The 27,924-nt window shown below is 46.1% G+C and overlaps 1 protein-coding gene across 1 annotated transcript; it reads left to right on the top strand.

Moving 5' to 3' along the window:
• Positions 1 to 5,321: 5,321 nt before the first annotated feature.
• On the top strand, positions 5,322 to 10,615 carry LOC100627283 (SCAN domain-containing 1-like). Its single transcript, NM_001243578.1, is given in 2 exon segments — positions 5,322 to 5,672; positions 9,683 to 10,615. A coding segment is annotated over 1 exon segment (429 nt). The 5' UTR covers positions 5,322 to 5,672; positions 9,683 to 9,714; the 3' UTR covers positions 10,144 to 10,615.
• The last annotated feature ends 17,309 nt before the right edge of the window (positions 10,616 to 27,924 follow it).

The raw sequence follows: 27,924 nt of genomic DNA on the forward strand, positions 1-27,924 counted from the left end.
TTATCCATTCTAAATGTAATAGTTTGCATCTATTAACCCAAACTTTCAGTCCATCTCTCTCCCTCCCTCCTTCCCCTTGGCAACCACAAATCTGTTTGCTGTGTCTGTGAGTCTGTTTCTGTTTTGCAGATGAGTTCATCTGTGCCTTGTTTTATTTTATTTTTTTATGACCACACCTACAGCATATGGGAAGTTCCCAGGCCAGGAGTTGAATCTGAGCCACACCTGTGACCTATGCCATAGCTGCAGCAAAGCCAGATCCTTTAACGCGCTGCACTGGGCTGGGGATCAAATCCTCACCCCCACATCAACCTGAGACGCTGTAATTGCATTCTTAACCCACTGCACCACAGTGGGAACTCGGCTGTAGACTTTTGTTTATTTATTTATTTATTCTTTCCTAGGGCTGCACCCACGGCATATGGATGTTCCCAGGCTAGGGATTTAATTGGAGCTATAGCCGCCAGTCTATGCCACAGCCACAGCAACACGGGATCCAAGCCGAATCTGCAACCTATACCATAGCTCACGGCAACACTGGATCCTTAACCCACTGAGCAAGGCCAGGGACCGAACCCGCAACCTCACGGTTCCTAGCTGGATTCGTTAACACTGAACCACGATGGGAACTCCGTCCCCTGTAGACTTTTAACGATTGCCATTCTGACCAATGTGAGGTGGTAGGTACTTCACTGCAGTTTTGATTTGCATTTCTGTAATAATTAGTGATGCTTAACATCTTTTCATGCCCCTACTGGCCATCTGTATGTCTTCTATGGAGAAATGTCCATTTAGGTCTTCCGCCCATTCTTTGACTGGGTTGTTTGTTGGTGTTGAATAGTATGAGTTATTTGTAATATATTTAGATTAAGCCTTTGTCAGTTGCCTCATTTGCAAATACTTTCTCTCATTCTGTAGGCTTTCTTTTCTTTCTTTCTTTCTTTTTTTTTCTGGTTTCCCTTGCTGTGCAAAGTTTGTAAATTTGATTAGATCCCATTTGTTCAATTTCATTTTTATTTCTGTTGCCTTTGGAGACTGACCTAATAAAACATCTGTACAAGTTATGTTAGGGAATGTTTTGCCCATGTAGAACAACCCACTTTTTGAAGATGCATATTAATATTTCAATTCTCTTTTGTTTTTGACCACACCCAAGGCATGTGGAAGTTCCTGGGCCAGGGATTGAAACCTCACCACAGCGGCAATCTGACTTGCTGCACTGATAGTTGCCAGATCCTTAACCAACTGCGCCATAAGAGAACTCCAACTCTTCTTTTAAAAAATTTTAAAAAAAATCGTTTTTTTCTTTTTATGGCCACCCCTGCAGCATATGGAAGTTCCAGGCTTAGGGGTCAAATCAGAGATGCAGCTGTAGGCCTACACCACAGCCACGGCAACAGTGAATCTGAGCCACGTCTATGACCTTCACCACAGCTTGCCAGATCTTTAACCCACTGAGGGAGACCAGTGATCAAATACGAATCTTCACAGACACTATGTTGGGTTCTTAACCCACTGAGCCACAATAGGAACTCCAACTTTTTAAAATTTGTTTAATTTTTTTTTTTTTTTTTTTGGCCGTGTCCACAACATGCTGAAGTTCGCAGGTAACAGGTGTAGGTCACAGATGCAGCTTGGATCCAGCATTGCTGTGGCTATGGTGTAGCCTGCAGCTGCAGCTCCGATTTGACTCCTAGCCTGGGAACTTCCACGTGCTGCAAGTTTGGCCCTAAAAAGAAAAAAAAAAAAAAGTGAATTTGTCAAACCATCTTTTGTCAATTAACACCAATGACACAATGCTGAGAAACTTTATTCTCTAAAATCAGAGACTGTCAGAAACTTTTTTTTTTTGGCCATGCCCATGGCCTGCCTAAGTTCCCAGGCCAAGGATTGAACCCACACCACAGAGCGACCCAAGCTGCTGCAGTGACAATGATGGGTCTTTAACCTGCTGTGCCACAAGGAAACTCCTGTCAGAAACTTTTTGAGGAGTTCCCGTCGTGGCGCAGTGGTTGACGAATCTGACTAGGAACCATGAGGTTACAGGTTCGATCACTGGCCTTGCTCAGTGGGTTAACGATCCGGCATTGCTGTGAGCTGTGGTGTAGGTTGCAGACGCGGCTCCGATCCCGCGTTGCTGTGGCTCTGGCGTAGGCCAGTGGCTACAGCTCCGATTGGACCCCTAGCCTGGGAACCTCCATATGCCGCGGGAGCGGTCCAAAGAAATAGCAAAAATACAAAAAAAAAAAAAAAAAAAAAAAAAAGAAAAAACTTTTTGAGATCATGTCAGGGAGAACAGAACATTCCCTTCTTGTCTGGTGGGTTGGAGCCGGATTTGATCAAGAGGCAGCCTGGATTACGAACCCAGGTGCAGAGCCTCGGATAAGGGCTTTTTGGACACAATAGTCTATACTGATCTTAACTTTGTGGTGTCCAAAGAAACAAGATTATGAGTGTGCTTCTCAGCCCAAGCCCTCTCCGCACAGTTGGGTTTGCTTTAAGCCTATCAACACTGCTTCATTTCATTTTCATCTAAATTCCACCTCCTCTCAATCCTATGATAACCCCATTCCTTCCTTTGTTTGGCTCTCCCAGGTGCTGTCTCCCTAGCTGCATCAAGATAATAAACCAACCTAGTTTTTTTAAACTATACCTATGTCCCTGCTGGTCTTTATCAGATTAGCTTTATCACGAAATATAAGCTTTCTCTGTTCACTCATTTACCCTTTGATTCATTCAATAAACGTTTACCCAGTCTAAGCTCAGTTTTATGGTAAGAAGACAAGTCAAGGTCCTTGGCCTTGTGGACCTTCCTTCTTGTGGATGATCTAGAAAAATGAGCAGGTAATAAAAACAGCATAGCAGGCTGGAGTTCCCATCGTGGCTCAGTGGACACTAATCTGACTAGTATCCATGAGGTTTCGGGTTCGATCCCCAGCCTCCCTCAGTGAGTTCAGGATATGGCGTTGCCATAAGCTATGGCGTAGGTCACAGAGGAGGCTTGGATCCCTGTGTTGCTGTGCCTGTGGTGTAGGCTGGCAGCTATAGCTCTGATTCAACCCCTAGATTGGGAACCTCCACATGCCATGAGTGCAGCCCTAAAAAGACAAAAGCAAAAAAAACAGTATAACAGGCTCTAAGGGGATTGATGAGTGCCTAGGGCGGGGGGCAGTGAAGGCTGCTCTGAAGAGGCTACATTTGAGCTAGACTTAAATGAACAGATCTCAGGAAAGAGCATGACAAGTAGAGTTCAGCGAAAGAGAAGATGAGCTTGTCAGGTCAGCAAAATCACAAGACGGCTAATGTGTCTGGAACAGACAGAGTGAACAAGTGGCTGGGGAAAGATGAGAGTGTTGGGGCACAGTATAGAGTTTGAATTTTGTCCTAAATGATACAATAATCTTATGCAGAGACACAACATACATACTTTTCATATAAATTTCATATACATTTATATAAATTTATAAACCTATAAAATTGGAGCTGCTCTGGGACACAAAGGGCTCCCTGCAGCCCCTCTCCCCAAACTTCCCACCTGAGCAGTTTTCGGAAGCATTCTGAGAGAACCCAAGAATTGGTGGAGGTGGAGAGATGACAACTCGATATCCATAATCTAGTCCAACCCTCTAATTTACAGATGGTGAAACCGAGGCTAAGAGGAGGTGAAAGGTGGAAATAGCATTTTAGGAGGGAATGGGGGAAGGGCCCATAGTCGCTAAGGGAGGTAGGGATAGGGCCATGGTTCACCAGCTGGAGAACCTGGCCATCCAGGAGTTTACTGACCAGTGGTGGCTGTGAAGACAAAAGGTACATCTTCCCTTCATCATGGACTTTGGCTCTGGGGTAATAAATCAGCAGGAAGCACAGAGGAGCCCTCTTTATTTCCTAGCCCACCTCACTTGCATAGGCCAAGTCGGAAGGAGTAAATTCCTTCCCTTCAGGATTAAGAGTGAATTGGGAAGGCTGCCTTGGTTAGCATCTCCGCATTTCCTCTTACAGGCTGTGTTTGTTTTGTTTTGTTTTGTTTTGTTTTGCCATTTCTAGGGCTGCTCCTGCAGCATATGGAGGTTCCCAGGCTAGGGGTCGAATTGGAGCTGTAGCCTCCAGCCTACACAAGAGCCACAGCGACATGGGATCCGAGCCGTGTCTGCAACCTACACCACAGCTCATGGCAATGCCAGATCCTTAACCCACTGCGCAAGGCCAGGGATCGAACCCGAAACCTCATGGTTCCTAGTTGGATTCGTTAACCACTGAGCCACAATGGGAACTCCCAGGCTGTGCTGCTTAACCTGTGCGCCCAGACTGAGACTCAAAGCAGCTTAGTAAGAATTCAAAATCTCAGTTTTTTTTTTTTTTTTTTTTTTTGCCACACCTGTGGCAGGCAAGTTCCATCAAACCCATGCCACAGGAGTTCCCATAGTGCCTCAGCAGAAACAAATCTGACTAGTATCCATGAGGATGCAGGTTCAATCCCTGGCCTCACTCAGTGGGTTAAGGATCGGGCATTGTCATGAGGTGTGGTGTAGGTCCCAGACTGAGGCTCAGATCCTGAGTTACTGTGGCTGTGGCATAGGCCAGTGGCTATAGTTCCGATTCAACCCCTAGCCTGGGAACCTCCTGCCGTGGAGCATTCAGCCCTAAAAAGACAAAATAGAAAAACAAAAACAAATACCCCCCCCCCAAAAGCCCCACGCCACAGCAGTGACAACACCGGATGCTTAACCCACAGAGCCCCAAGGAAATTCCACATTTTCGGTTCTTTTTTTTCTTTTTATGGTGCACCTTCGGCATATGGAATTTCCCAGGCTAGGGGTCCATCCCAGCTGCATCTGCGACCTACACTACAGCTCACAGCAACGCTGTATACTTAACCCATTGAGTGAGGCCAGGGATGGAACCCGCATCCTCATGGATACTAGTTGGGTTCCTAATCTGCTGAGCCACAATGGGAACTCACCAAAATTTCGTTAACCATCAGCAATTGGAAAGTCTTGGGGAAGAGACACACAGGGCTAAGATTTAGCCTCCTATGCACATTGGGGTCTTTTCCCCGGACAGTCGGCCCCACTGACACATGCCCACTATCTGGGTAGGTCTATCTGGGTACACAGAAACCTAATAGACTGCACCCTCTGTTCATCTGGAGTGATTTCCACAGGAATCTATGCAGACCACTCTCTCCCAAGAGCAGCTAGCCAGCGCTCTATTTTGGTTTCTTTCCTCTGGGTGGTGCAAAGGCCCAACCAAGGGTGTAACCTCAGGGTGGGGCGCTGACTCCACTGCGGGCAGGCTCCAGGAGTGTCTCAATTCCTGCTTCATCCTCTTTCCATTTTGTTGGGCAGACTGGGGCTCAGTAAGACAAAGGCCATCCCTGAAGCGGAAAAGCTCCGCACGGTCGGGAGAACTGGGGACTGAAGGAGGCCAAGAGGCCAAGGCCCGCTAAGACCATGAAGCTGCGGAGCACCGCCAAGGCCTAGAGAGATCCGCCTCTCGAACCCCGGTCCCCCTCCGCTTCCAGCTTCCGGGATGGGCGCGGCTTCCGGTTCCGGCGGTGGGCTACAAAGCTCGGGGCCGGGGAGCTGGTTTCCTTTTCCTGGACCCGGTGGAGGGCCCTCTAGTTTCATCGCGAGCCGCCCGGTCCCCCCGCCCTCTGAGGGGCACCTGCGCAGGTGAACTTCCCTTCCCGCCCCCTGCGCCTCCCCTTCCCCCGCGCACCGTCGGGTAGGAACGGGCGGCCGGCGCCGCTGCCCTAGGAGGGGGAGGCCCTGCCCGCGGGGTGTGCCGGCTGCTCGGCCTGCCGTGGCTTTGGGTCCCCGCTTCAGCTCCGGAGGAGGACGGCCCGGTTCTGGAGCCGCAGATGAGCCTTTTCCGGCCAGATTTCTGCCCTCTGAGCCGCACCCAGGTGGTGGGAGGAGTCGGCCCACCTCCCCGCCGGGATGCGGGTGACTTTTGTACCGGGCTGAGTGGTCCCACGCTTTGTGACCTTGGGCAAGTCTCCTCTCCTCAAGCCTCAGATTGTTTATCTGAATGGAAATGACAGTAACGGTCCTATCGGGAGCTTTGGACGAGGGAAAGCTGCTGCGGAATGTCTGGCCCGCAATGGCCAACAGCCGGGCAGGCTGCTGTTACTGGAGGCAACTGGGGCGTTGGAGAGTCAGATCGGGAATTTAACCAGAGTGGCTAAGAGGATCACGTAGGGAATGTGAAATGCTCAGCACAGTGTCAGATAGGAAATAAAGGTGCCCTAAACTGGAGGTATTAATTGGTAAGGGTAAGCATTTCGGTCTGGCATGGCAGGTGGCCTTCTAAAAACTGATAGGACTTAATAAGCTAGGTACATTTGCGGAGCTGGTTCATCTTTCAGAACCAACCGTGAGAACCGGCCCACTGACCGTTGAGATTGTACCTAGCAGTCGGGATGGTGAAGATCTCCAGTGCTGGGAACTAGAATAATTAGTAAAAGGTGTTTTCCGAAGTGGATTAGGGGTTTTCACTCGGAATGATTTGGGGCCAGAGGAGGAAACTGGAAACGACTCCTCTCTGAGTTGTGAAAGTAACAGTTATAGTTTACAAGAAAATACAAAAAGATGTACGGAAAATGTTCCCTCTTTTACTGTTCCTGCTCCTCAGAGGTTAAAAAGAATTTCTTTGATAACCTTCCAGGTATTGTTTGTGGATACATCAGGCAGTATATGCTTATGTGTATTTTTATTTCCCCAGATGGGATCATACTATACATATGGAAGGGCACCTTGGTTGTGAGGTTGTGTATTATGAGACAGCTTTACCTATCGACTCTCTTAAGCCTCGTTCATGCCTTATAAGGCTGCACAGTATTCCACTGAGTGGTGGACAGTATTTGTTTAATCATTCCCCTGTTGAAGGCTTAGGTTGTTCCCGAGATTTTGTTTTCTTTCAAGGTACCCTTGAGTTTTGGAGATATTCTGCTTTTGTCCTTGTTACCGTGAGTTAGTTAACAACTTACTTTGGGGGATGAGCACATCCTGTTGATTGAATAGAAACCCAGATATGAGAAGAAGCAGTGTACTCGAAGAATCTCTCACCTACAGGGTCCAGAACCAGTTCAAAGACTCCTGGAAAATGGTTCAGTGACTGGAAAAGAGGTATTAGGAGCTGAGGACTATTTAATTCAGGGGAGCTGGTCAGTGTTGTGATTGTTGGCTTCTGTCAGTTGTTGCCCAGGAAACAGATTTGGAAGAATCTCTGAGGCAGGAGAGATTTTAAAATATCAACACTTCTGCAATACGGAGTAGGGAAGAACTAATTTTTTTTTTTTTTTTTTTTTTTTTGGCTAAGCATGCCGAAGGTTCACGGGCCAGGGATCAAACCTTCACCACAGCTGTAACCTGAGCCACAGTAGTGACAATGCTAGATCCTTAATCCACTGAGCCACCTGGGACCTCTGAAAAGGACTTGGACGAGAGGGTGACAAAAAGATGGTCTTTGTAAAGTGACTTCATCGTAGGAGTTACAATCTTTGATTGGATATCCCTGATTTGAAGATTAAAATAGTCATTTCTATACTGTCATCTGAAGTCTTCTTTTTATTTTGTCTTTTTAGGGCCACACTCGTGGCATATGTGGTTCTCAGGCTAGGGGTCCAATGGAAACTGTAGCCGCCAGCCTACACCACAGCCACAGCAATACCAGATCTGACCTGCATCTGCAACCTACACCACAGCTCATGGCGACACCGGATCCTTAACCTATTGAGTGAGGCCAGGGATCGAACCCATATCCTCATGGATGCTAGTTGGGTTCGTTAACCGCTGAGCCACAACAGGAACTCGTTATTATTTTTTTAAATAAATTAACCTAGGATGTGGTTTTTCTGTAAATAATCCCTCTTTGGACTGGAGCCCCAACCCAAATGAAGCAAAACCCTTTTTTCCCTAGCACTTCACAAGTATTTGATTTGCCTGCCCTACCCCCAACCCTCTTCCTCCCACTACAGCTGGTTTGCTAATCCTGGAGCTGTCAAGCATCCAATGAGTCAGTCTATACTGCTAGAATTCTGACAAGTTCAATTTTCTGTACACTGTAGGAGCTTAGGATCTTGATCTTAAAGGCTTTTTTCCTTTTTTTCTTTTAAATTGCCTTAGACTCCACCCTGATGGTGGTTCCTAAAGTACGTCTTTCATTTTTTTTTAATCTTTTATTTATTTATTTTTGCTTTTTAGGGCTGCGCTTGCAGCATGTGGAAGTTCCCAGGCTAGGGGTCGAATCGGAGCTGAAGCCCCTGGCCTACACCACAACCACAGCAACTCAGGATCTGAGCCATGTCTGCAAGCTACTCCACAGCCCACAGCAAGGCCAGGGATTGAACCCAAAACCTCATCGCTCCCAGTTGGGTTCCTTAACCCCTCAGCCACTAAGGGAACTCCAACACCAGATCCTTAACTCACTGATCGAGGCCAGTCATTGAATCTGACCAGTCGGGTTCGTTTCCACCAAGCCACAATGGGAACGCATACTTTTTATTTTTTGGCCACATGTGGAAGTTCCTGGGCCAGAGAGTGAACAATGCCAGATCCTTAATTTCTTGAACCACTAGGGAACTCCATAAAATACCTTTTTTTTTTGTTTTTTTTTTTTTGTCTTTTTAGGGCTGCACCTGTGGCATGTGTGTAGGTTCCCAGGCTAGAGGTCTAATCGGAGCTGTAGCTGGTGGCCTATGCCAGAGCCACAGCAACGCCAGATCCAAGCTGCGTCTGTGACCTACACCACAGCTCACAGCAATGCCAGATCCTGAACCCACTGAGCGAGGCCAGGAATCAAACCCTAAACCTCATGGTTCCTAGTTGGATTCGTTTCCGCTGCGCCAAGGCTGGAACTCCCCTAAAATACCTTGTAACACTTGCTCTTTTTTCATCATCTTGAAAGAGATAGAGGGAGGTAGAAAAAGAGTAGATGTAAATAAACAGACTTTTTTCCTCTCTACTTTGGCACTTCTTCATAATTTATTTTTGTCTTTTTTTTTTTTTTTAGTTTTTTTTAGGGCCACACCCGAAGCACATGGAAGTTCCCAGGCTAAGGGTCAAATCAGAGCTACAACTGCCGGCCTACACCACAGCCGCAGCAACTCGGGATCCAAGCCACGTCGGTGACCTACACCACAGCTCATGGCAAGGCTGGATCCCTGACCCACGAGCAAGGCCAGAGATCAAACCCGCATCTTTATGGTTACTAGTGGGATTCGTTTCCACTGCGCCACAGTGGGAACTCCCATAATTTACTTTTGGATATAGCAAATGCTCCATAAAAATAGTTGGAGGAAGAAAACACTCATGATTTTAAAGATTTCCCTCCCTACAAACCATGTGCATATATGGTTTTAAGATCACGTAAAACACTTTGTAATGGGGGAAAAATGGATGAAAGATTCTTCAGCTAGCAAGGCCAGCAGTCTTGATTTTTTTTTCTCCTTTGAGAATCTACCTCTTCCATTTTGGTAAACTATTGATGTATTTTCTCAATCATGTCAATTGATCCAGCAAGAGGAAACCAAGACAGAATTCCTAGTAGTTTTATGAAGAATCTCTGTTAGGATTGAAAAGTTCATGGAACCTAGGTCTGAACCAGATCCATGAGATCAAGGAAGTCTTAACATCCTTCGTGGTCTGTTTTTGCTGACCTCGACTTTTCTCTTTGTCCCTAGGAGTCTGAGAAATCCTCTTCCAGAGTTCTAGAATGGAGATGGAAGGGGACCCAGAGATGCAAAGAAATGGGGAAATCCAGAATGATGACATAAGTGCACTACCAAATGAGATGTTGGCTGAGGAGCCAGAGGTGGTCCTGATAGCACCTCCCCAGGTCCAGGTGCCACCAGAGAGCTTCAAAGACTCTGAAGAAGACCTGGAGACCGTGCCCCGAGGGAGACCTCTCACCCCTGCAGCCTCCAGGCAGAGATTCCGGAAGTTCCGCTACGAGGATGCGGCTGGGCCCAGGGATGTCCTCAGACAACTCCAGGAGCTTGCCGGACAGTGGCTGAGGCCCGACATTCACACAAAGGAGCAGATTGTGGAAATGCTGGTGCAGGAGCAACTCCAGGCTGTCCTCCCTGAGGAGCTCAGAGCCAGGGCACAGAGATGTCAGCCTGGGGTCAGAATCACTGGCTGAATCTCGCTGCTTGCTTCTTGCTCAGCCTACATGTGGGAAGTAAGCAGAGGCTCTCTCTGTTGCAAGATCGAGCTGCAGGCGTGGGAAATCTGAACCTCAGTTTTCTTCGAGCTTGCCTTTGACTAGCTGTAGGAAGAATCAGAACCCATGCCTGGACCCTTTTCTGGCTGCAGCAGCTCTATTTCCTGGGACTGTGAACTCCAGAATGAGTTTCCCTGCCCTCTTGTTAGGACAATCAGCCTGCTGCTTCGTTTTTGCTCTGCTAAGATGCCCCCTTTTTTGCACTTTGTGACATGCTTTAATATATTGTTTTTGTTGTTGTTTCTTTTTTTAATGTACCCAAAGAGGTGATTGCCTCAGCTTTAATATTCTTGATTCTTGCTGTGGTGGCATGAATGGAAGCTTCTGTAACCCCACCAGTAACTCATTTGGGATGTTCTTGAAATATTAAAGTTCGGGTTTTTTTTTTTAATAAAAATGTCCTGTGGTGATTTCCCAGGTTAGCTAGGTTAGCTCTTAGTAGTCAGCATTTGAGAAAGATGTGATGATTATCAGGAGGAGATGTGAGCTAGAGATAAGACCTCTGTGGCGTTCTCTGAGCTAGGAAATAGAAACAGGCCTGGCCTTTGTTTTCAAAGTTAGAATTTAAATTGGACAAAACAGAGAAGGGTGAAACAGGGTCATGAGAGGTCACTCTCAGGAGGAATTGCTCGATTTGCTTTCTCCATTTCCACCACCTTTGTTCCACAGCTTGTTTTCCTGTTTAAGGACTCACTCGAAACCCTCTGCCAGTGTTGCTCTTCCTGCAACGGAGGTGCTCCTGGCTTGCTGTGTGGAGGTCTGTACTTTGGTTCACAGCTGAGACAGAGCAGGTGCTGTGGTGGAGACAGGCAGAGAGTACATGGCAGCTGCTTCCCCAGCATGACCCCGTCTTGAGGAACCCCTCTGCCTCTGTGGCCTGGCTCTTGGATTTGTAGATCTACTCCTGTAACAAACCTGGCACCAATTCGGAGCCTAATCTTTTGGCATAGGGGCTGGTTAGCTCCATGCTGGAACTCTTGTTGCCTCTGCTCATGTTTGTTGGGGCTCTTCTAGATGCTGCAATAGACATATAAACCCAGGTTTTTTTTGTTTTGTTTTGTCTTTTGTCTTTTTAGGGCTGCACCCGCAGCACATGGAGGTTCCCAGGCTAGGGGTGTAATCAGAGTTGTAGGCGCTGGCCTACGCCACAGCAATGCCAGATCCTGAACCCACTGAGCGAGGCCAGGGATCAAACCCGCAACCTCATGGTTCCTAGTCGGATTGCCATGATGGGAACTCCAATATAAAAGCCAGTTTTAAGGAAAGAAATGTATAGTTTCTTTCTTTCTTTTTAGGCCACACCTGCAGCATATGGAAATTCCTAGGCCAGGGATTGAATCTGAGCTGCAGCTGCCACAACGGCCAGTTCCCACTGTGCTGGGCTAGACTGAACCTGTGCCTCGACAGTCAGATTCTTAACCCACTGCACCACAGTAAGAACTCCACTCTGGCAAATCTTAAGCTCTTCGGCATGAAGATTAATGCTATACCTCCAACTTTGAGAACGTTTCATTAGGATGGTTTACTGTGTGCCAGGATGAGATGAAATGCATTTTTTTTCTTTTAGGGCCACACCCACAGCATATGGAGGTTCCCAGGCTAGGGGTCAAATCAGAGCTGCAGCTGCCAGCTTAAGCCATGGCTACAGCAACTCCACATCTGAGCCATGTCTGTGACCTACACCACAGCTCATGGCAATGCTGGATCCCCAACCCACTGAGTGAGGCCAGGGCTTGAACACACATCCTCATGGATAGTCAGATTTGCTATCAATAAGCCATGACGGGACCTCCCATAAATGCATTCTTGATTCATTTAATCCTAACAATCACGTGAGTTTACCCATTCATGTAAACATACCTGCTTTACAGATGAGAAAACAGAACCAGCATTTAAGTAACGTGGCCAGTGAGTGGAGGAGCTAGAATCTGTGCCTTAGATTTCTGTCCCCCAACCTTGGCTTTTTCCATCAGGTCTAGAATCCCCTGTGTGCGAGATGTTTCTTCCTTGGCTTTTTTTCATCTTAATATTACAATTTAAAATAGCATTTCTTGGAGTTCCTGTTATGGTGCAGTGGTTAACGAATCCAACTAGGAACCATGAGGTTTCGGGTTCAATCCCTGGTCTTGCTCAGTGGGTTAACGATCTGGTGTTGCCATGAGCTGTGGTGTAGGTTGCAGACGTGGCTTGGATCCCGTGTTGCTGTAGCTGTGGCGTAGGTCAGTGGCTATAGCTCCGATTAGACCCCTAGCCTGGGAATCTCCATATGCCGTAAGAGTGGCTCTAGAAAAGGCAAAAAGACAAAAATAAATAAATAAATAATAAATAAAATAACATTTCTTGGACTTCCTGTCATGGTGCAGTGGAAACGAATCCGACTAGGAATGATGAGGTTGCGGGTTTGATTCCTGGCCTCGCTCAGTGGGTTCAGGATCTGGCATTGCCATGAGATGTGGTGTAGGTCACAGACGTGGCTCAGATCTGGCATTGCTGTGGCTCTGGCGTAGGCCAATGCTACATTTCCAATTAAACCCCTAGCCTGGGAACCTCCATATGCCGTGGGTGCAGCCCTAAAAGGGACAAAAGACAAAAAACAAAACAAAAAAAAACCATTTCTTAGATTCATTTGACAGAAAATGAATGAAAAAACCAAAAATGGTCTATAATCTCGCTAGCTGTCACTAATGTTGACATTTTTTAAAGTTCCCAAAATACATTTGCAAGAGTTCCCGTTGTGGCTCAGCAGGTTAAGAACTCAACTAGTATCCATGAGGATGTGTGTTCAATCCTTGGCCTCACTCAGTGGGTTAAGTATCCAGCATTGCTGCAACTGCAGCATAGGTCATAGATGCAGCTCAGATCTGGTGTTGCTGTGGCTGTGGTGTAGGCTGGCAGCTGCAACTCTGATTCCACCACTAGCCTAGGAACTTCCATATACCCCTGGTGCAGCCCTAAAAAAAAAATAAAAGAAAAACCCATAAAAACATATTTGCATGTGTGTAGAAAAGTCCAACAATATAGAAGGGTACAAAAGGAAAATTTAAAGGCTCTCTTCCCATTAGCAATTTCTTAGGTATCCTTCCAGAAAATGGAAATTATGTAAGCAGTTATACACAGGTGCACATACACTTACATCCCTTTTTATTTACACAAAGTATATATTATGCATGTTTGGTATGTGTTTTTTCTTGCACAATAAACCTTAGCAGTTTTTTGCTATCACCATACTGAGATTTATTTTAGTAAAAAAAAGAAAAACTTTTTTTTAGGAGCTCCTGCCGTGGCAGGGAGGGTTAAGGACCTGGCATTGCTACAGCTATGGTGTAGGTCACATTCCATATGCTGGCCCAGGAACTTCCATATGCCCAGGAACTTCCATATGCTGCAGGAGCAGCCAAAAAATAAGTTTTTTTTTCCCCCCCAGCGGCTGCATAGTACTCTGCATGGCTAGCAACTAGCCTTATACTTTTCAGTAAAAAATGCAAGGTTGGAGTTCCTGTTGTGGCGCAGCGGAAACGAATCCAGCTAGTACCCCTGCGGATGCAGGTTCAGTCCCCAGCGTCACTCAGTGGGTTAAGGACCCCGTGTTGCTGTGGTTGTGGTGTAGGCTGGCAGCTGTAACTCCGATTTTTACCCCTAGCCTGTGAATTTCCACATGCTGCAGGTGCGGCCCTGAAAAAGCAAAAAAAAAAAAAAAAAAAAAAAAAAAAAGCAAAGAAAAGAAAAGGCAGGGTAAGCAAGGTAGAGGATTTAGGTATGGAATGGAACCTCCAAAGCATAAGTGAAGTTTAGAGAGCTAAGTTACAGAGCCAGAAATCAATCCAAAGCTGATACAATGCACAGTTATCAGCACCGTCTCCCAGCAACCTTGTGGTACCAATACTTTGCCATGGAAATGAACTTACAGATGCTAATCCTTACCCCAAATAAACTCAGTAAGAGGAGAAGCTTGAAGTCATCTCTGTTTCGTCTGGCTCTAGCCCCATGTCCTTGCCACAAGATCACACTGCCTGAGTCCTAAAAAGTAAACCAACTTCAAGTGTTTCAAAGCTTCCGGAGATTTGGCAGTGTGGCTGTTCCCTATCTCTATTGCCACTTGCCGAGATGATTCCTGTCCTTTCTCTACTCAGATCACCAGTGCCAGTCATTGTCATTCATTGAGTCAATCTAGACCCCAATTCTAAAGAACCCTAAACACTTTTTTTTTTTTTTTTGGTTGAATGAACGGCATGCAGAAGTTCCTGGGCCAGGAACTGAACCCCTGCCACAGCTGCAAACCAAGCCACAGCAATGATGACACCTGATCCTTAAACCACTGAGCCACCAGGGAACTCCAAAAGAACCCTAAAACCCTTAAATCTTAGGGAAAGAGGAGGACAGTGTAGAGGAACTAGAGAGAAATATTTTTAAAATGCCCCATGTCTAATTTTCCCTTTGTGCTTATTTCAACTCCATTTTCACAAGAGAATAATTTATCTAGTTATTGAAAAGGGCTCCTGCCAGATGGCTGCTGGGGAAAATGAATGTGAGGACCGCAGGGTAATATGAGATTCCTAGCAACTGGCGCTGGACCCATGGAAAAATATGTCATCTCTTGGGCAGCTACTGCCTGAGCAGTGAGTGGGTGCCAGGCCTTGGTTGCTGGAAAGGAGGCCAACTCCAGGGAGTGTGGGGGCCACAAGGAGTCCATCCCAGTGTTGGTGGCGGCTGGAGAATTCAAGCATAACTAGCTTTCCTAGGAGTACCACGTTCGGTCAGTTTCTGCAGGCAGCTCCATACAAGGCCCTTGACAATGAGTTGACTATTTTGCTAAGCATTTTCCACCCACTGTCATGCATTTATTGGCCATTTTCCCTTGGCCCAAAATGCCCCACCCTTACACCTCCCCTGATCTTTGCCAGCCTACGCCTATTCATTCTTTCTTTCTTTCTTTTTTTTTGCTTTTTAGGGCCAAACCATGGCATATGGAAGTCCCCAGATTAGAGGTCTAATCAGAGCTGTAGCCGCCGGCCTACATCACATCTACAGCAATGCAGGATCCTTAACCCACTGATCAAGGCCAGGGACCGAACCTGAGTCCTCATGGATACTAGTCAGGTTTGTTAACCACTGAGCCACCATGGGAACTCCCCATTCTTTTTTTTTTTTTTTTAATTAAAAAAATTCGTCTCCTATTCATGCTTCATGACATAGATAGCCATGGTCACCTTTGTGAAGTCTTCTTTGATTTCTGCCTTGAATCAGCATTTGAAGCCCTCTTATGAGCTCCTATAACACCGTCCCTTTAGTTCTAAGTCCCTGTCATTCAGCAAATACACATCGTGTACCCAACGTGCCATGCCCTGTTCTAAGTATCACACTGCAATGCAGTGTCTAGTGTGTGTCCCCAAGTGGATTATAAACTGCATAAAGAGAATCTCTATGTTCTTGGCCTCCAGCACAGGACGTGCACGTGGCTGATCCTCTAGGACCAGTTTGATTTTAGTAGAAGACCCATCATAATACCTTGATTCAATGTGCTTCCTTCTAGTGAACACAGATAACTAGAATACATGAGAAACAATTTAGCATTTCATTGTGGAGGGGGCAGGGAGTGAGATGATTAATTCCTGTTTAAGGCTGGAGATGAAAACAAAAAACCCAGAAAGGGAAGCTTTCACTTAGGCTTCACTTAGGGTGGCTGGGTTCCTTCTCAGTTCTACACCTGACATTGCAACGAGGTGAGGTTAACTGCCCTGGGCTGGCTCTTCTTGAAAACTCAAAGGCCCTCTTGGTGCCTAGCAACAAGCTGACTGCCCAGAATAGTGATTTTGAAGCTGGGTGTGTCTCCTGGGCAGGAAGCCACCAACACCACCAAGGCAGCCAGGGCCTCCCCTTCACTTCCTCTGAGCCAAAACTCCGCCTTCACTTGGGGCCAATACTTAGTGTTTTGCAGCCCGGTTTTAGGAACACAGATGGGATGTTTTCTAGCAAAGATAACTCCAACCCTTATGAGGTGTGTGATCTCAGACAAGTCAAATCTCTGAGCTCTAGCTCCCACGCCTGTCTTGTTTCTGTCTTATTCCCAGCTAGGGTCATCTCAGCATAACACCGGAAGCACAGAAACCTTCAGTAAATGCTCTTATATCTGAACCTACTTGGCTAAGGGAAGAGGCAGTTAGTGATTCTCTCTCAGCTGTGCCATTGGTCTTGTTCCTTCCTTCAGAGCCTCTCTCGCAAACCCCTCCATCTTCCTATTTCTCCACCTTTCCTGTTCTTACCTTCTCACTCCTCATCTCTCTCCTCATTGCTTGTCTTATCCACAGGCACTGAATCTCATCATCTAAAAAAATTCTACGTGTTTTTTTTTAGGGCTGCACCCATAGCATATGGAGGTTTCCCAGGCTAGGGATCAAACTGGAGTTACAGCTGCCGGCCTACACCACGGGCACAGCAAGGCGGGATCTGAGCCGCATCTGCAACCTGTACCACAGCTCACAGCAACGCCGGATCCTTAACCCACTGAGTGAGGCCAGGGAGCAAAACAAGAACCTCATGGTTCCTACTTGGATTCGTTTCTGCTGCGCCACAACGGGAACTCCAAAAATTCTACACTTCTTAAAAAAAAAAAAAAAATCACAAGCATTAAAAAAAAATTTTTTTAGGGCCACACCCATGGTATTTGGAAGTTCTCAGGCTAGGGGTCAAATCAAAACTGTGGCCACTGGCCTACACCACAGCCATAGCAACACCAGATCCAAGCCAAGTCTTTGACCTACACCATAGCTCATGGCAACACTGGACTCATGGAGCAAGGCCAGGGATCTAACCCACGTCCTCATGGACACTAGTCATGTTCCTTACTGCTGCGCCACAACAGGAATTCCCATTTGATTTTTAGGTCAATACTACCCATATAGGGACCTTTGGCTTTTAAAATTTAAATATGCATCTTATAACATACACAAATCTTAGGTGCATGACTCGATGTATTTATACAAAGTGGGCATACTCCAAAAACCACCTTCCAGATGAAGATACAGAATTTCACCAGCTACCCAGAAATCTCCCTCATACCCTCTGAAAGGTAACTGTTAGGAGTCCCCGTCATGGCTCAGTGGTTAACGAATCCGACTAGGAACCATGAAGTTGTGGGTTCGATCCCTGGCCTTGCTCAGTGGGTTAAGGATCCGGTGTTGCCGTGAGCCGTGGTGTAGGTTGCAGACGTGGCTCAGATCCCGTGTTGCTGTGGCTCTGGCATTGGCTGGCAGCTACAGCTCCGATTTGACCCCTGGCGTGGGAACCTCCATATGCCATGAGAGCAGCTCAAGAAATGGCAAAAAAGACAAAAAAAAAAAAAAAAAAAAAAAAAAAAAGTAACTGTTAGGATTTCTATTGCCCTAGAGAAGTGTTGCCTGTTTCAGAACCACATGGAAAAATACAATATACACCCCTTTGTGTCTGGCTTGTGTTCAAAAATATATCTGCAATTTGTCTGTCCCCTGAGCACCCTGCTTTTCCATGCCTGTGGACCTGGGCATGCCTGTTCTTTCTACCAGAAAGCTGTTGTATTGGCATGCCTCACCCTGGCCTGACCAGTCTGTGCAAGTCGTCTAGACTCAGATCAAACCTCCCTTCTTAGGGAAATCTTCCCTGATTAGTTCTGTGTTCGAATCCCAGCCCATCTACCTATCAGCTAGATGACTTGGGGCACCTGTCACTAACCTCTTCAAGCCAGTGTTTTTGTTTGTTTGTTTTTGGGGTTTTTTTTGGCTGCACTCAACATGCAGAAGTTCCTGGGCCAAGGATTGAACTTGAACCACAGCAGTGACAACGCTGAGTCCTTAACCACTATGCCACCAGGTAAACCCCTTATTATTATTGAAGATCGGTTTCTTTTTTCCCTCCTACCTCTTCCCTCCTTCCTTCCTCTCTTTTCTTTCTTTTGCCATGCCCACAGCATGTGGAAGTTCCAGGGCCAGGGATCAAACCCATACCACAGCAGCAACCTGAGCCACAGCCATGACAATGCCGGGTCCTTAACCCACTGAACCACCAGGGAATTCCCAGAGTTTCTATATTCTAGAGTGCATGTGAATTTCAATTGAGATAATACATATTAAACACTGAGAACAATGCCTAGAAGACAGGCAGTATTTCATAAACATTAGGTATAACTCTTGTGGATTCTCTTCTTATTCCCCTAGATTGATACCCTGTCTTCACGCATTTTGATTATTGCTTGTCCCGTTGTGCGACCTTAATTCTTTGAATAGGGATTGTATTTTCATTCACTGTGTTTTTTCAACAGTCATTTATGAGAACATACTCTATTCTGGCACTGAGGGTACAGTGGTAAAGAAAGGCCTTCAGTGTACTTCTTAATGGGAAGAGACAGACAGTAAGAAAAATAAAGACGTGAAATAATTCTTTTTTTTTTTTTTTGTCTCTTTGCCTTTTATAAGGCCACTCCCGTGGCACATGGAGGTTCCCAGGCTAGGGGTCGAATCAGAGCTGCAGCTGCCGGCCTAGGCCAGAGCCACAGCAATGTGGGATTCGAGCTGTGTCTGTGACCTACACCACAGCTCACGGCAACGCCAGATCCTCAACCCACTGAGTGACGCCAGGGATCGAATCCGCAACCTCATGGTTCCTAGTCAGATTCGTTAACCACTGAGCCACGACGGGAGCTCTGAGAGCATTTTGGATAATGATAAGTACTAGGAAGGGCGTTAAGCCAGGTGGTGTGAGAGTGGATTAGGAGTACCACTTAAGCTGGGTGAGGAGGACGTCTTCCTGAAGAGGTGATATTTGAGCAAATACCTCCGGGTGGAAAGGAATAGGTACGTGCAGAGCAGGAAGGAGAACAGCAAGTGTGATGCTCTGAGGTAGGCTCTGAAAGCTCAGATGTGTCTGGGGAACAACAAAGACAGCAGCACAGCTGGAGCTCGGTGAGTGAGTACATGGTCCAGAGGAGGTTGGAAGAACCAGGAGAAGCCATTGAAATGGTTAAGCAGGGGGATATTCTTTGCCTTTGCCTCCAAGCTGCCTAGTGCATCATAGACACTCGCTGTTGAATGTTGGGGACCACATGCCCATGACCAGTTGGTTCACATGGGCGATTCTCAGATGATTCCCAAGTTCAAATGTCATCATTGTGCCAGGTTCCTCTGGGTTCTTAGAAGCCCTGCTGGATGGGGAAGGAGTTGCTCATCTGTTTCTAGATTTTTCTCTTCCATCCCATCTCATTCACCCTTCTTCGGTGACCCAGATTATCTCCAGCAGAGACGTGTAACAGAGATGAAGGAGGCAAGCCTGGGCTGGTTAGACAAAAGGCAGCTAGGAAACAGGTTCGGTCAGTTCATCTCCTTTCTCTGACTCCAAGGAGGATCCAGGTCCCTGGACAAGTGTAATGATGAGACACGAAGTGGAGGAGGGAGGCTGAGCAGCAGGAGGGGCTGCAGAGAGAGTGGAGGGTGGGGTCAAAGCCTGATGAATAGATTTTAGCTGCAGCAGCCCTGGACCCTTATGGTGTGGCAGGTCCAAGCAGGAGTACATCTGCTATCCTTGAGGAAGAGCGGGGCTGCTGGCAAGGCCTGGGCCATGACCAGCCAGAGGAAGGACCAGCCAGTAAGTATATCAGAATGGAAGTGTAGGCTTGAGTCTCAGTGATTTACACAACAACATCAACCTTCTGGTAACAACAGTGAGATCTTATTTTTCTTTCCTCCCTCCCTCCCTCCCTTCTATCCTTCCTTCCTTTCCACACCTGCAGTATATGGAATTTCCCAGGCTAGGGGAGTAAATCAGAGCTGCAGCAGCTGGCCTACACTGCAGCCACAGTAACATGGGATCCAAGCCATGTCTGTGATCTATGTTGCAGCTTGTGGCAATGCCAGATCCTTAACCCACTGAGCGAGGCCAGAGATTGAACCTGCATTCTCATGGATACTAGTTGTGTTCTTAACCTGCTGAGCCACAATGGGAACTCCTTTATTTAATTATTTCCAACCTTAATGTTTAATTTTTTTGGCCACACCTGCCACATGCCCAAGTTTCCAGACCAGGGATCTACGCAAGCCACAGCAGTGACAACTCTGGGTCCTCAACTGCCAGGCCACCAGGGAACTCTTCTAACCCTAATTTTTATGAACTATTACATATGAGAAAAAGCACTTCAGACAAATATACAGTACAATAAATAATTACAAAATAAACATCCATATACTCATCACCCAGGTCCTGAAATAAAACACTGTCAATCCTGTCCCTCAACCCTGAAACCTCCGCCCCTTCCAGATCACAACCTCCTTCAGAGGAACCAGTAGCTAGGTTTTTATAATAATCATTCCTTGATTTTCTTGATAGCTTTATTGTCTATGAATTATGTAGACAATCTTTTTTTTCTTTTTTGGTTTTTTAGGGCCACACTTGCAACATATGGACGTTCCCAGGCTAGGGGTCGAATCAGAGCTGTAGCCACTGGCTTACACCATAGCCACAGCAGTGGTGTAGGATCCAAACCGTGTCTGCGAACTACACTACAGCTTACGGCAACACTGGATCCTTAACCCACTGAGCAAGACCAGGGATAGGACCTGCATCCTCATGGATGATAGTCAGATTCATTAACCACCGAGCCATGTCGGGAATTCCCTAGAAAGTCTTAAATGAGGATTTTCTCATGTAAATCTTCAGACTGAAGACCACAAAGGAGAGCCTTTTTAATGTGGATCCTCCTCTTCTTTAGTAAATCTTGGCAAGCTCTAGGGAGACAGTAATGGATTTGTGGTTTTTGGCATTTGGCAGGGGATGCAGTTTTGAGGCTTCTCTCATTCAGCCCATGTTTAAGTGCTCACTGTGTTTTAGGCACCTGAAGAGCACTGCTAGGGACACACAGATGCATCCAAAACCAAGCCTGCCTCTGGGAGCTTAGAGTCAGGAGAGAAAGCATGGATAAACATGACAGAACAGGGTGAGGCCCGATGAAATCCTCAGATAAGTGCTGTGGGTGTTTAGAAGAGGCAGTGATCACTTTTGGCAGCAGGAATCAGAGTGAGCTTTGTGGAAGAGGGAGCATCATGCTCATTCATGCATTATTTATCAAACATTTTTGAGGGCCAGCAGGAAACGAGGTAAAAGGAAACAAAAATAAGACTCCCGCCTGCACATGGCCTAATGTTTAGTAAGCTCAGATACAAATGATACCAAAATGGTATGCTTTAAATACAGAGTGTGGTAGGAATAATTGTTTGCCTGGGGTTGTCAGGGAAGCTCTAAAGAGCTGAGGTCTAGACTTGTCCTTGAAGAAAAAAAATAGGAGTCTGGCAGACGGATAAGGGAACCACTGAATCCGCAGTCACAGAGTTGGGAAAGAATGTAAGGTCAATGTTGGCAAAAGGTACAGTTCCTGGTGGGAAGGAGAGTGAGGCTTGACAAGTAGGATGGATAAGCAGGAAAGGTGTTCTAGGTAAAGGGAACAGCATGAGCAGGGGCATAGAGGCCAGAAATCATGGTACCTGCATGCACAATACTAAATAATTTAATCTAGCAGAAGCATAAGTATATGATGGAAGTTGTGATGGCTAATTTTATAGGTCACCTTGACCTAGCCATGGCGTATCCAGATATTTGGTCAAACATTATTCTGGATGTGTCTTTGAGGGTTTATATGGGTGATATTACCATTTGAACCAGGTTGAGGAAAGCAGATTGTACTCCCTAATATGGTGAGCCTCACCCAATCAGTTGAAGGCCTGTATAGAACAAAAAGGCGGATCCTCCCTTGAGGAAGGAAGAATTCTTCCTGGCTTTGGACTCAGACTAAAACACTGAGTATTCCTGGGTCTTGAGCCTGCTGGCCATTGTACTGCAACCGAAACTTTGGCTCTTCTGGTTTTGGGGCTATAGGACTGGAACTATACACCATCAGCTCCCCTGGGTCTCCAGCTTGCCAACTCAATCCTGCGGACTTATTCTCCATAATTGTGTGAATCAATTCCTTATAATAATTGGTACAGCCACTGTGGAAAACAGTATGTAGGATTCTCAAAAAACTAAAGGTAGAACTTTTATGATCCAGCAATCTTACTCCCGAGCATCCATCCAGAGAAAACCATAATTTGAAAAGATACATGCACCCCAGTATTCATTGCAACACTATTTACAATAGCCAAGACATGGAAGCAACGTAAATGTCCATTGACAAAGGAACGGATACAGAAGATATAGTACATATAAACAATGGAATACTACTCAGCCATAAAAAAGAATGAAATAATGCCATTTGCAGCAACATGGATGGACCTAGAGATTATCATAGTAAGTGAAGTTAGACAGTGAAAGACAAACATCATATGATATTACTTATATGTGGAATCTTAAAAAAGGATACAAATGAACTTATTTGCAGAATAGAAACAGACCCACAAACTTTGAAAACAAACTTATGGTTACCAAAAAGGACAGGTTGGGGGGGAGGGATGGATTGGGGATTTGGGATTGGCATATATACACTGTGGTATATGGAATGACCATCCAGTGGGGACCTGTTGTATAGCACAGGAAAGTTCTCCCCAATATTCTGTGATAATCCATGTGGGAAAAGGATCTAAAAAAGAATGGATGTGTGGATATATAAAACTGAATCACTTTGCTGTACAGCAGAAATTATCACAACACTGTAAATCAACTATACTTCAATAAACTTTAAAATATGAAAATAATTTAAAAATTCCTGGAGTTCCCATCATGGAGCAGTGGTTGGTGAATCCAACTAGGAACCATGAGGTTGTGGGTTCGATACCTGGCCTTGCTCAGTGGGTTAAGGATCCGGCATTGCCATGAGCTGTGGTGTGGGTCGCAGACATGGCTTGGATCCCGCGCTGCTCTGGCTCTGGTGTAGGCCGGTGGCTACAGCTCCAATTAGACCCCTAGCCTGGGAACCTCCATATGCTGTGGAAGCGGCCCTAGAAAAGGCAAAAAAAATAAAATAAAAAAATAAAAATTCCTTATAATAAACTCTCTTCAGGTAGGTAGAGATTTAATAGGAAATATAAACAAATGTAGATATAGATAGATGTAGATCTGTCTAGCTATCTATCGAATATCCTGTTGGTCCTCTGAAGACCTCTGACAAATACAGAAGGGAAAGGGAAATAAGTTTGGAAAGACAAGTGGGATTATCGAGGACACAGACTACCTGGCTAAAGGACTTTGAATTTTATTTTGAAGACAAGGGAGAGAAAACAATGTGGGGGCGCTCCCTGAACTGGGAAGTGACTTAATAAAAACTGAGATTGGGGAAGATGATGGTTGTGTTGTGTAAAGCGAATTAAAACAGGTTCTTTTTTTTTTTTTTTTTAAGGACCTCACTCGGGGCACATGGAGGTTCCCAGGCTAGGCATCAAATCAGAGCTTCAGCTGCTGGCCTACACCACAGCCACAGCAAGCAGGATCCAGGCTGCATCTGCGACCTACACTGCAGCTCAAGGCAATGCCAGAATCCTTAACCCACTGAGCAGGACCAGGGATGGAACCTGCCTCCTCATGGATACCAGCTGGTCCATTACCACTGAGCTACAATGGGAACTCCCTCTTTTTTTTTTTTTTTTTTTTTTTTTTACTTTTGGCCATGTACATGGCATGTGGAAGTTCCCCGCCCAGAGATTGAACCAGTGCCACAGCAGTGACAATGCTGGGTCCTTAACCCACTGAGCCACCAGGGAATTCCAACACAGAGATTCATAAAGGAAGCTTCTAGAAATTGGATATTAATTTTGTGGTTTTAGGATCTAATACAGAAAAGTTTGGGAACTCTGAATGTACAAAGGTGCAAGGGATCAGAATAGACAGAGGCTCCATGGAACCCGAAGCATGTGGGAAGCAAAAGATGATTTCAGTGGTGCTGATGGAACTTATGAGCAGCTGGGAATTTGGAAATGGGGGTGAATGAGGGCTGGAGGAGATAGAGATTTGGGAATTATCAACATAGAGGCTGGGGCAAGTACTACATTGGGTCAGCCATGGTGAGCAAGGGTGGCAGAGGGATTCTTCAAGGGTCTCGTAGTTGCAAGTGATGGAAATCTACTTGACCTGGCTCAGGCAGGAGAACAAATTGGTGGCTAATGTGACTGTAAATTGAAACAAGACTGGATGGATCCAAGGGCTCAAACAATGCTGCTGGGACTTGGTTTCACTGTCCTGCCTCTCAGCTCAGTTTCCCCCTTTGTCTTGGTCTCAGTCTCAGGCAGTTTCTCTCCTTATAGTGGGAAGATGGCTGCCCACAGTGCCATGATTACATGCTGCTTTCAGCAAATAAATTCATTTAAGTAGACATTTCTGACCAAAGTTCCAGAATTGAATCTCGCTGTTCTCATTGTGTCATATGCCCATTGCTGAGATGCTGTGGCAAGAGGGGCTCTCTAAAATGCTCTGATTGGATTTCCTGGCATGGCTCAGTGGTAAGGAAACCGACTAGGCTCCATGAGGATGTGGGTTCGATCCCTGGCCTTGCTCAGTGGGTCAGGGATCTGGCATTGCCATGAGCTGTGGTGTAGGTCATAGACGTGGCTCAGATCTCTAGTTGCTGTGGTTGTGGTTGTGGCTGGCAGCTACAGCTCTGATTTGCCCCCTAGCCTGGGAATTTCCACATGCTTCCAGTGCAGCTCTAAAAAGACGAAAAAACAAAAAACAAAAAAAGAAGAAGCAGCAGCAGCTCTGATTGGCCAAGCTCTGATAACATGTCTATCCCAGAGACTGGGAGTATACTCATCTCCTCTAGAGCCACAGGGATTGAGAACTTGGGGAAGAGTTGCCCCAGAAGAAATGGAAATGCTGTTACCAGGGGAAGAAGGAATGGACACTGTGCTGGTAACCAAAGGGGGAAGGAGAGCTGGAGACCCACAGGCTGCCCTCCTGTAAATATGAAAGATCTGCAGCCAGTGAGGTGGGTGGGAGAGAGCACTGGGAAGCTGGGGTTTGTGCAGGCAGCTAGGAAAGGGGTAGACTAGGGTCAAATAGTAATCTTACTGCCTTTGGGGCTGGGTAAAGATTGGGGAGGGAACTTCTGAAAAAAACCCAACAACGTAACAGACAAAGTGCTAAGTGAGTTGTTGTCCTCAGAATAAAGGCAGGAAAAGCCAAGCATTTGGGTGACACCCCACCAAGATATTCCTGCTGATGGAAAGGGCAGACATTGTCTGGAGACATTCAGGGGATTGTGAGATGGGATGGAGGAAAGGTCGCTGCCAACCAGTCTTGCAGGGAGAGAAAACAACCCATTTTCCCTCAGGTTTAAGAAGCAAAGCTCATGCATTTTTACAACAGTCAAACATTTACAAAAAAAAAAAAAAAAAAAAAAGGAGTTCCCGTTGTGGCGCAGTGGTTAACGAATCCTACTAGGAACCATGAGGTTGCGGGTTCGGTCCCTGCCCTTGCTCAGTGGGTTAACGATCCGGCGCTGCCGTGAGCTGTGGTGTAGGTTGCAGACGCGGCTCGGATCCCGAGTTGCTGTGGCTCTGGTGTAGGCCGATGGCTACAGCTCCGATTCGACCCCTAGTCTGGGAACCTCCATATGCCGCGGGAGCGGCCCAAGAAATAGCTAAAAAGACAAAAAAAAAAAAAAAAAAAAAAAAAAAAAAAAAAAAATTTAGAGCAGCCCAAAATAACTTAAATTCAAACAATAGGAGATTGACTGGATAAATATTGTAAAAATATCCATACAGTAGAATGCAGCTTTTAAAAATGATGTTTTGGGAGTTCCTGTCGTGGCGCAGTGGTTAACGAATCCGACTAGGAACCATGAGGTTGCGGGTTCGCTGCCCTTGCTCAGTGGGTTAACGATCCGGTGTTGCCGTGAGCTGTGGTGTAGGTTGCAGACACAGCTCGGATCCCGCATTGCTGTGGCTCTGGCGTAGGCCGGTGGCTACAGCTCCGATTCAACCCCTAGCCTGGGAACCTCCATATGCCCCGGGAGCGGCCCAAGAAATAGCAACAACAACAACAACAAAAAGACAAAAAAAAAAAAAAAAAAAGATGTTTTATTTGACATGGGAAGATGTTCACAATGTAGTTTGGAGAGAGAAACACAGGGTACAATGTGTTTTTTGTGCAATAAATGTGTGTAGGTATATTTGTATCTGTGAATATCTGGGAAGGTGTACACCAAAATGTTAATAGTATCACTAGGGTAGGACTGCAGCTGAAGCTTATCATCTGATTTCACTGTAATAAACCTGCTAGGTAGCATTTGGGTCAGCTAGAGTCTCAACTCTGCTACCGCCTGGCTTGGTGACCTTGGGTAAGTCCCTTAACACCTCTGAGCTTGCATCAATAAGTGAGGGTAATGGTTCTTAGTCCATAGGGTGGTTGTGAATTTTACATGAACTACTATGTTTAGATGCAAATTTGTTAGCATCATACCTATAGTAATCACTCTAAAACTTAGTTCTTGTGTAATTAAAAAAGTCCAGGAGTTCCCGTTGTGGCTCAGTGGTTAACGAATCTGACTAGGAACCACGAGGTTGTGGGTTCGATCCCTGGCCTTGCTCAGTGGGTTAAGGATCCGGCGTTGCCGTGAGCTGTGGTATAGGTCGCAGATGCCGCTCGGATCCTGCGTTGCTGTGGCTCTGGTGTAGGCTGGCGGTTACAGCTCCAATTAGATCCCTAGCCTGGGAACCTCCACATGCGGTGGGAGCGGCCCAAAAAATGGCAAAAAAAAAAAAAAAGACCAAAAAATAAAATAAAATAAAATGAAACATTCGAAACAATAAAAAAAAAGTCCAAAGGGAAATATGACTATTAAAAATATTGTAAATAGATGTCTTTCTTGGCCAAATAACTGTGGCAGTCATCAATAAATTAATTATTGTAGTTCCCCTCGTAGCTCAGAGGAAACTAACCTGACTAGTATCCATCCATGAGGATGCAGGTTCTATCCCTGGCCTTGCTCAGTGGGCTAAGGATCTGGCGTTGCCTTAAGCTGTGGTGTAAGTTGCAGACAAGGCTTGGATCCCGGGTTGCTATGGCTGTGGTGTAGGCCAGCGGCTACAGCTTCAATTTGACCCCTAGCCTAGGAACCTCCATAGGCCAGGGGTGCAGCCCTAAAAAGAAAAAAATAAAGAACTATTATTTAAGATAAGCTATTTTCCTCTAACACTAGGCACCATCTGAGAAAAGACCGAGAAGGCTCCTATTCTGAAGTGTGCACACTGGCAAGGAAGACGGATGACAAACAGGTGCTGTGAGGATAGGATGATCAGGAAGGCAGTGACATTTGAAGGCAGAGGGCCAACGGAAGGACTGGTGAAGAGGAGGCAGCCAGGGGAAATTGTGAATCTGAGGCCTTGTTGTGGGGAGGAAGTCTCTAAACCAATTGATGACGGATGTCGCTGGAACGAGAGACAGTAGGGTGGAAGCAGTGAAGCGAGCACTCAGCTCTCAAGCCATACGGGCCGGGGGAGTCAGAGGGCCATCCACTTGCATTGTGGTCACAAGTCATGCCCCTTTTCGAGTAGCCGCTGTCTTCTTTGCAAAATCAGGATGATGATACTTTGCAAAAGTGCAAAGATCAAAAGAAATGTTAGTTTGGGTGCTTTGCAAACGACCATTTATAGCATTATTACAAATATATGACAGCCACTGGAGAAACAGTTACAAGCGCAACACACGAAAGAGCAAGCAGGACCGCCTGGCGCGTGCGCGTTAGGCTGCCTGAACCTG

This window comes from Sus scrofa, chromosome 6, assembly GCF_054392235.1.
Source record: "Sus scrofa isolate SSC_HxYL_T2T_F1_AM1 chromosome 6, Sscrofa_HxYL_maternal_Yorkshire_Landrace_v2.0, whole genome shotgun sequence".
In the NCBI taxonomy this organism is placed as follows: Eukaryota; Metazoa; Chordata; class Mammalia; order Artiodactyla; family Suidae; genus Sus; species Sus scrofa.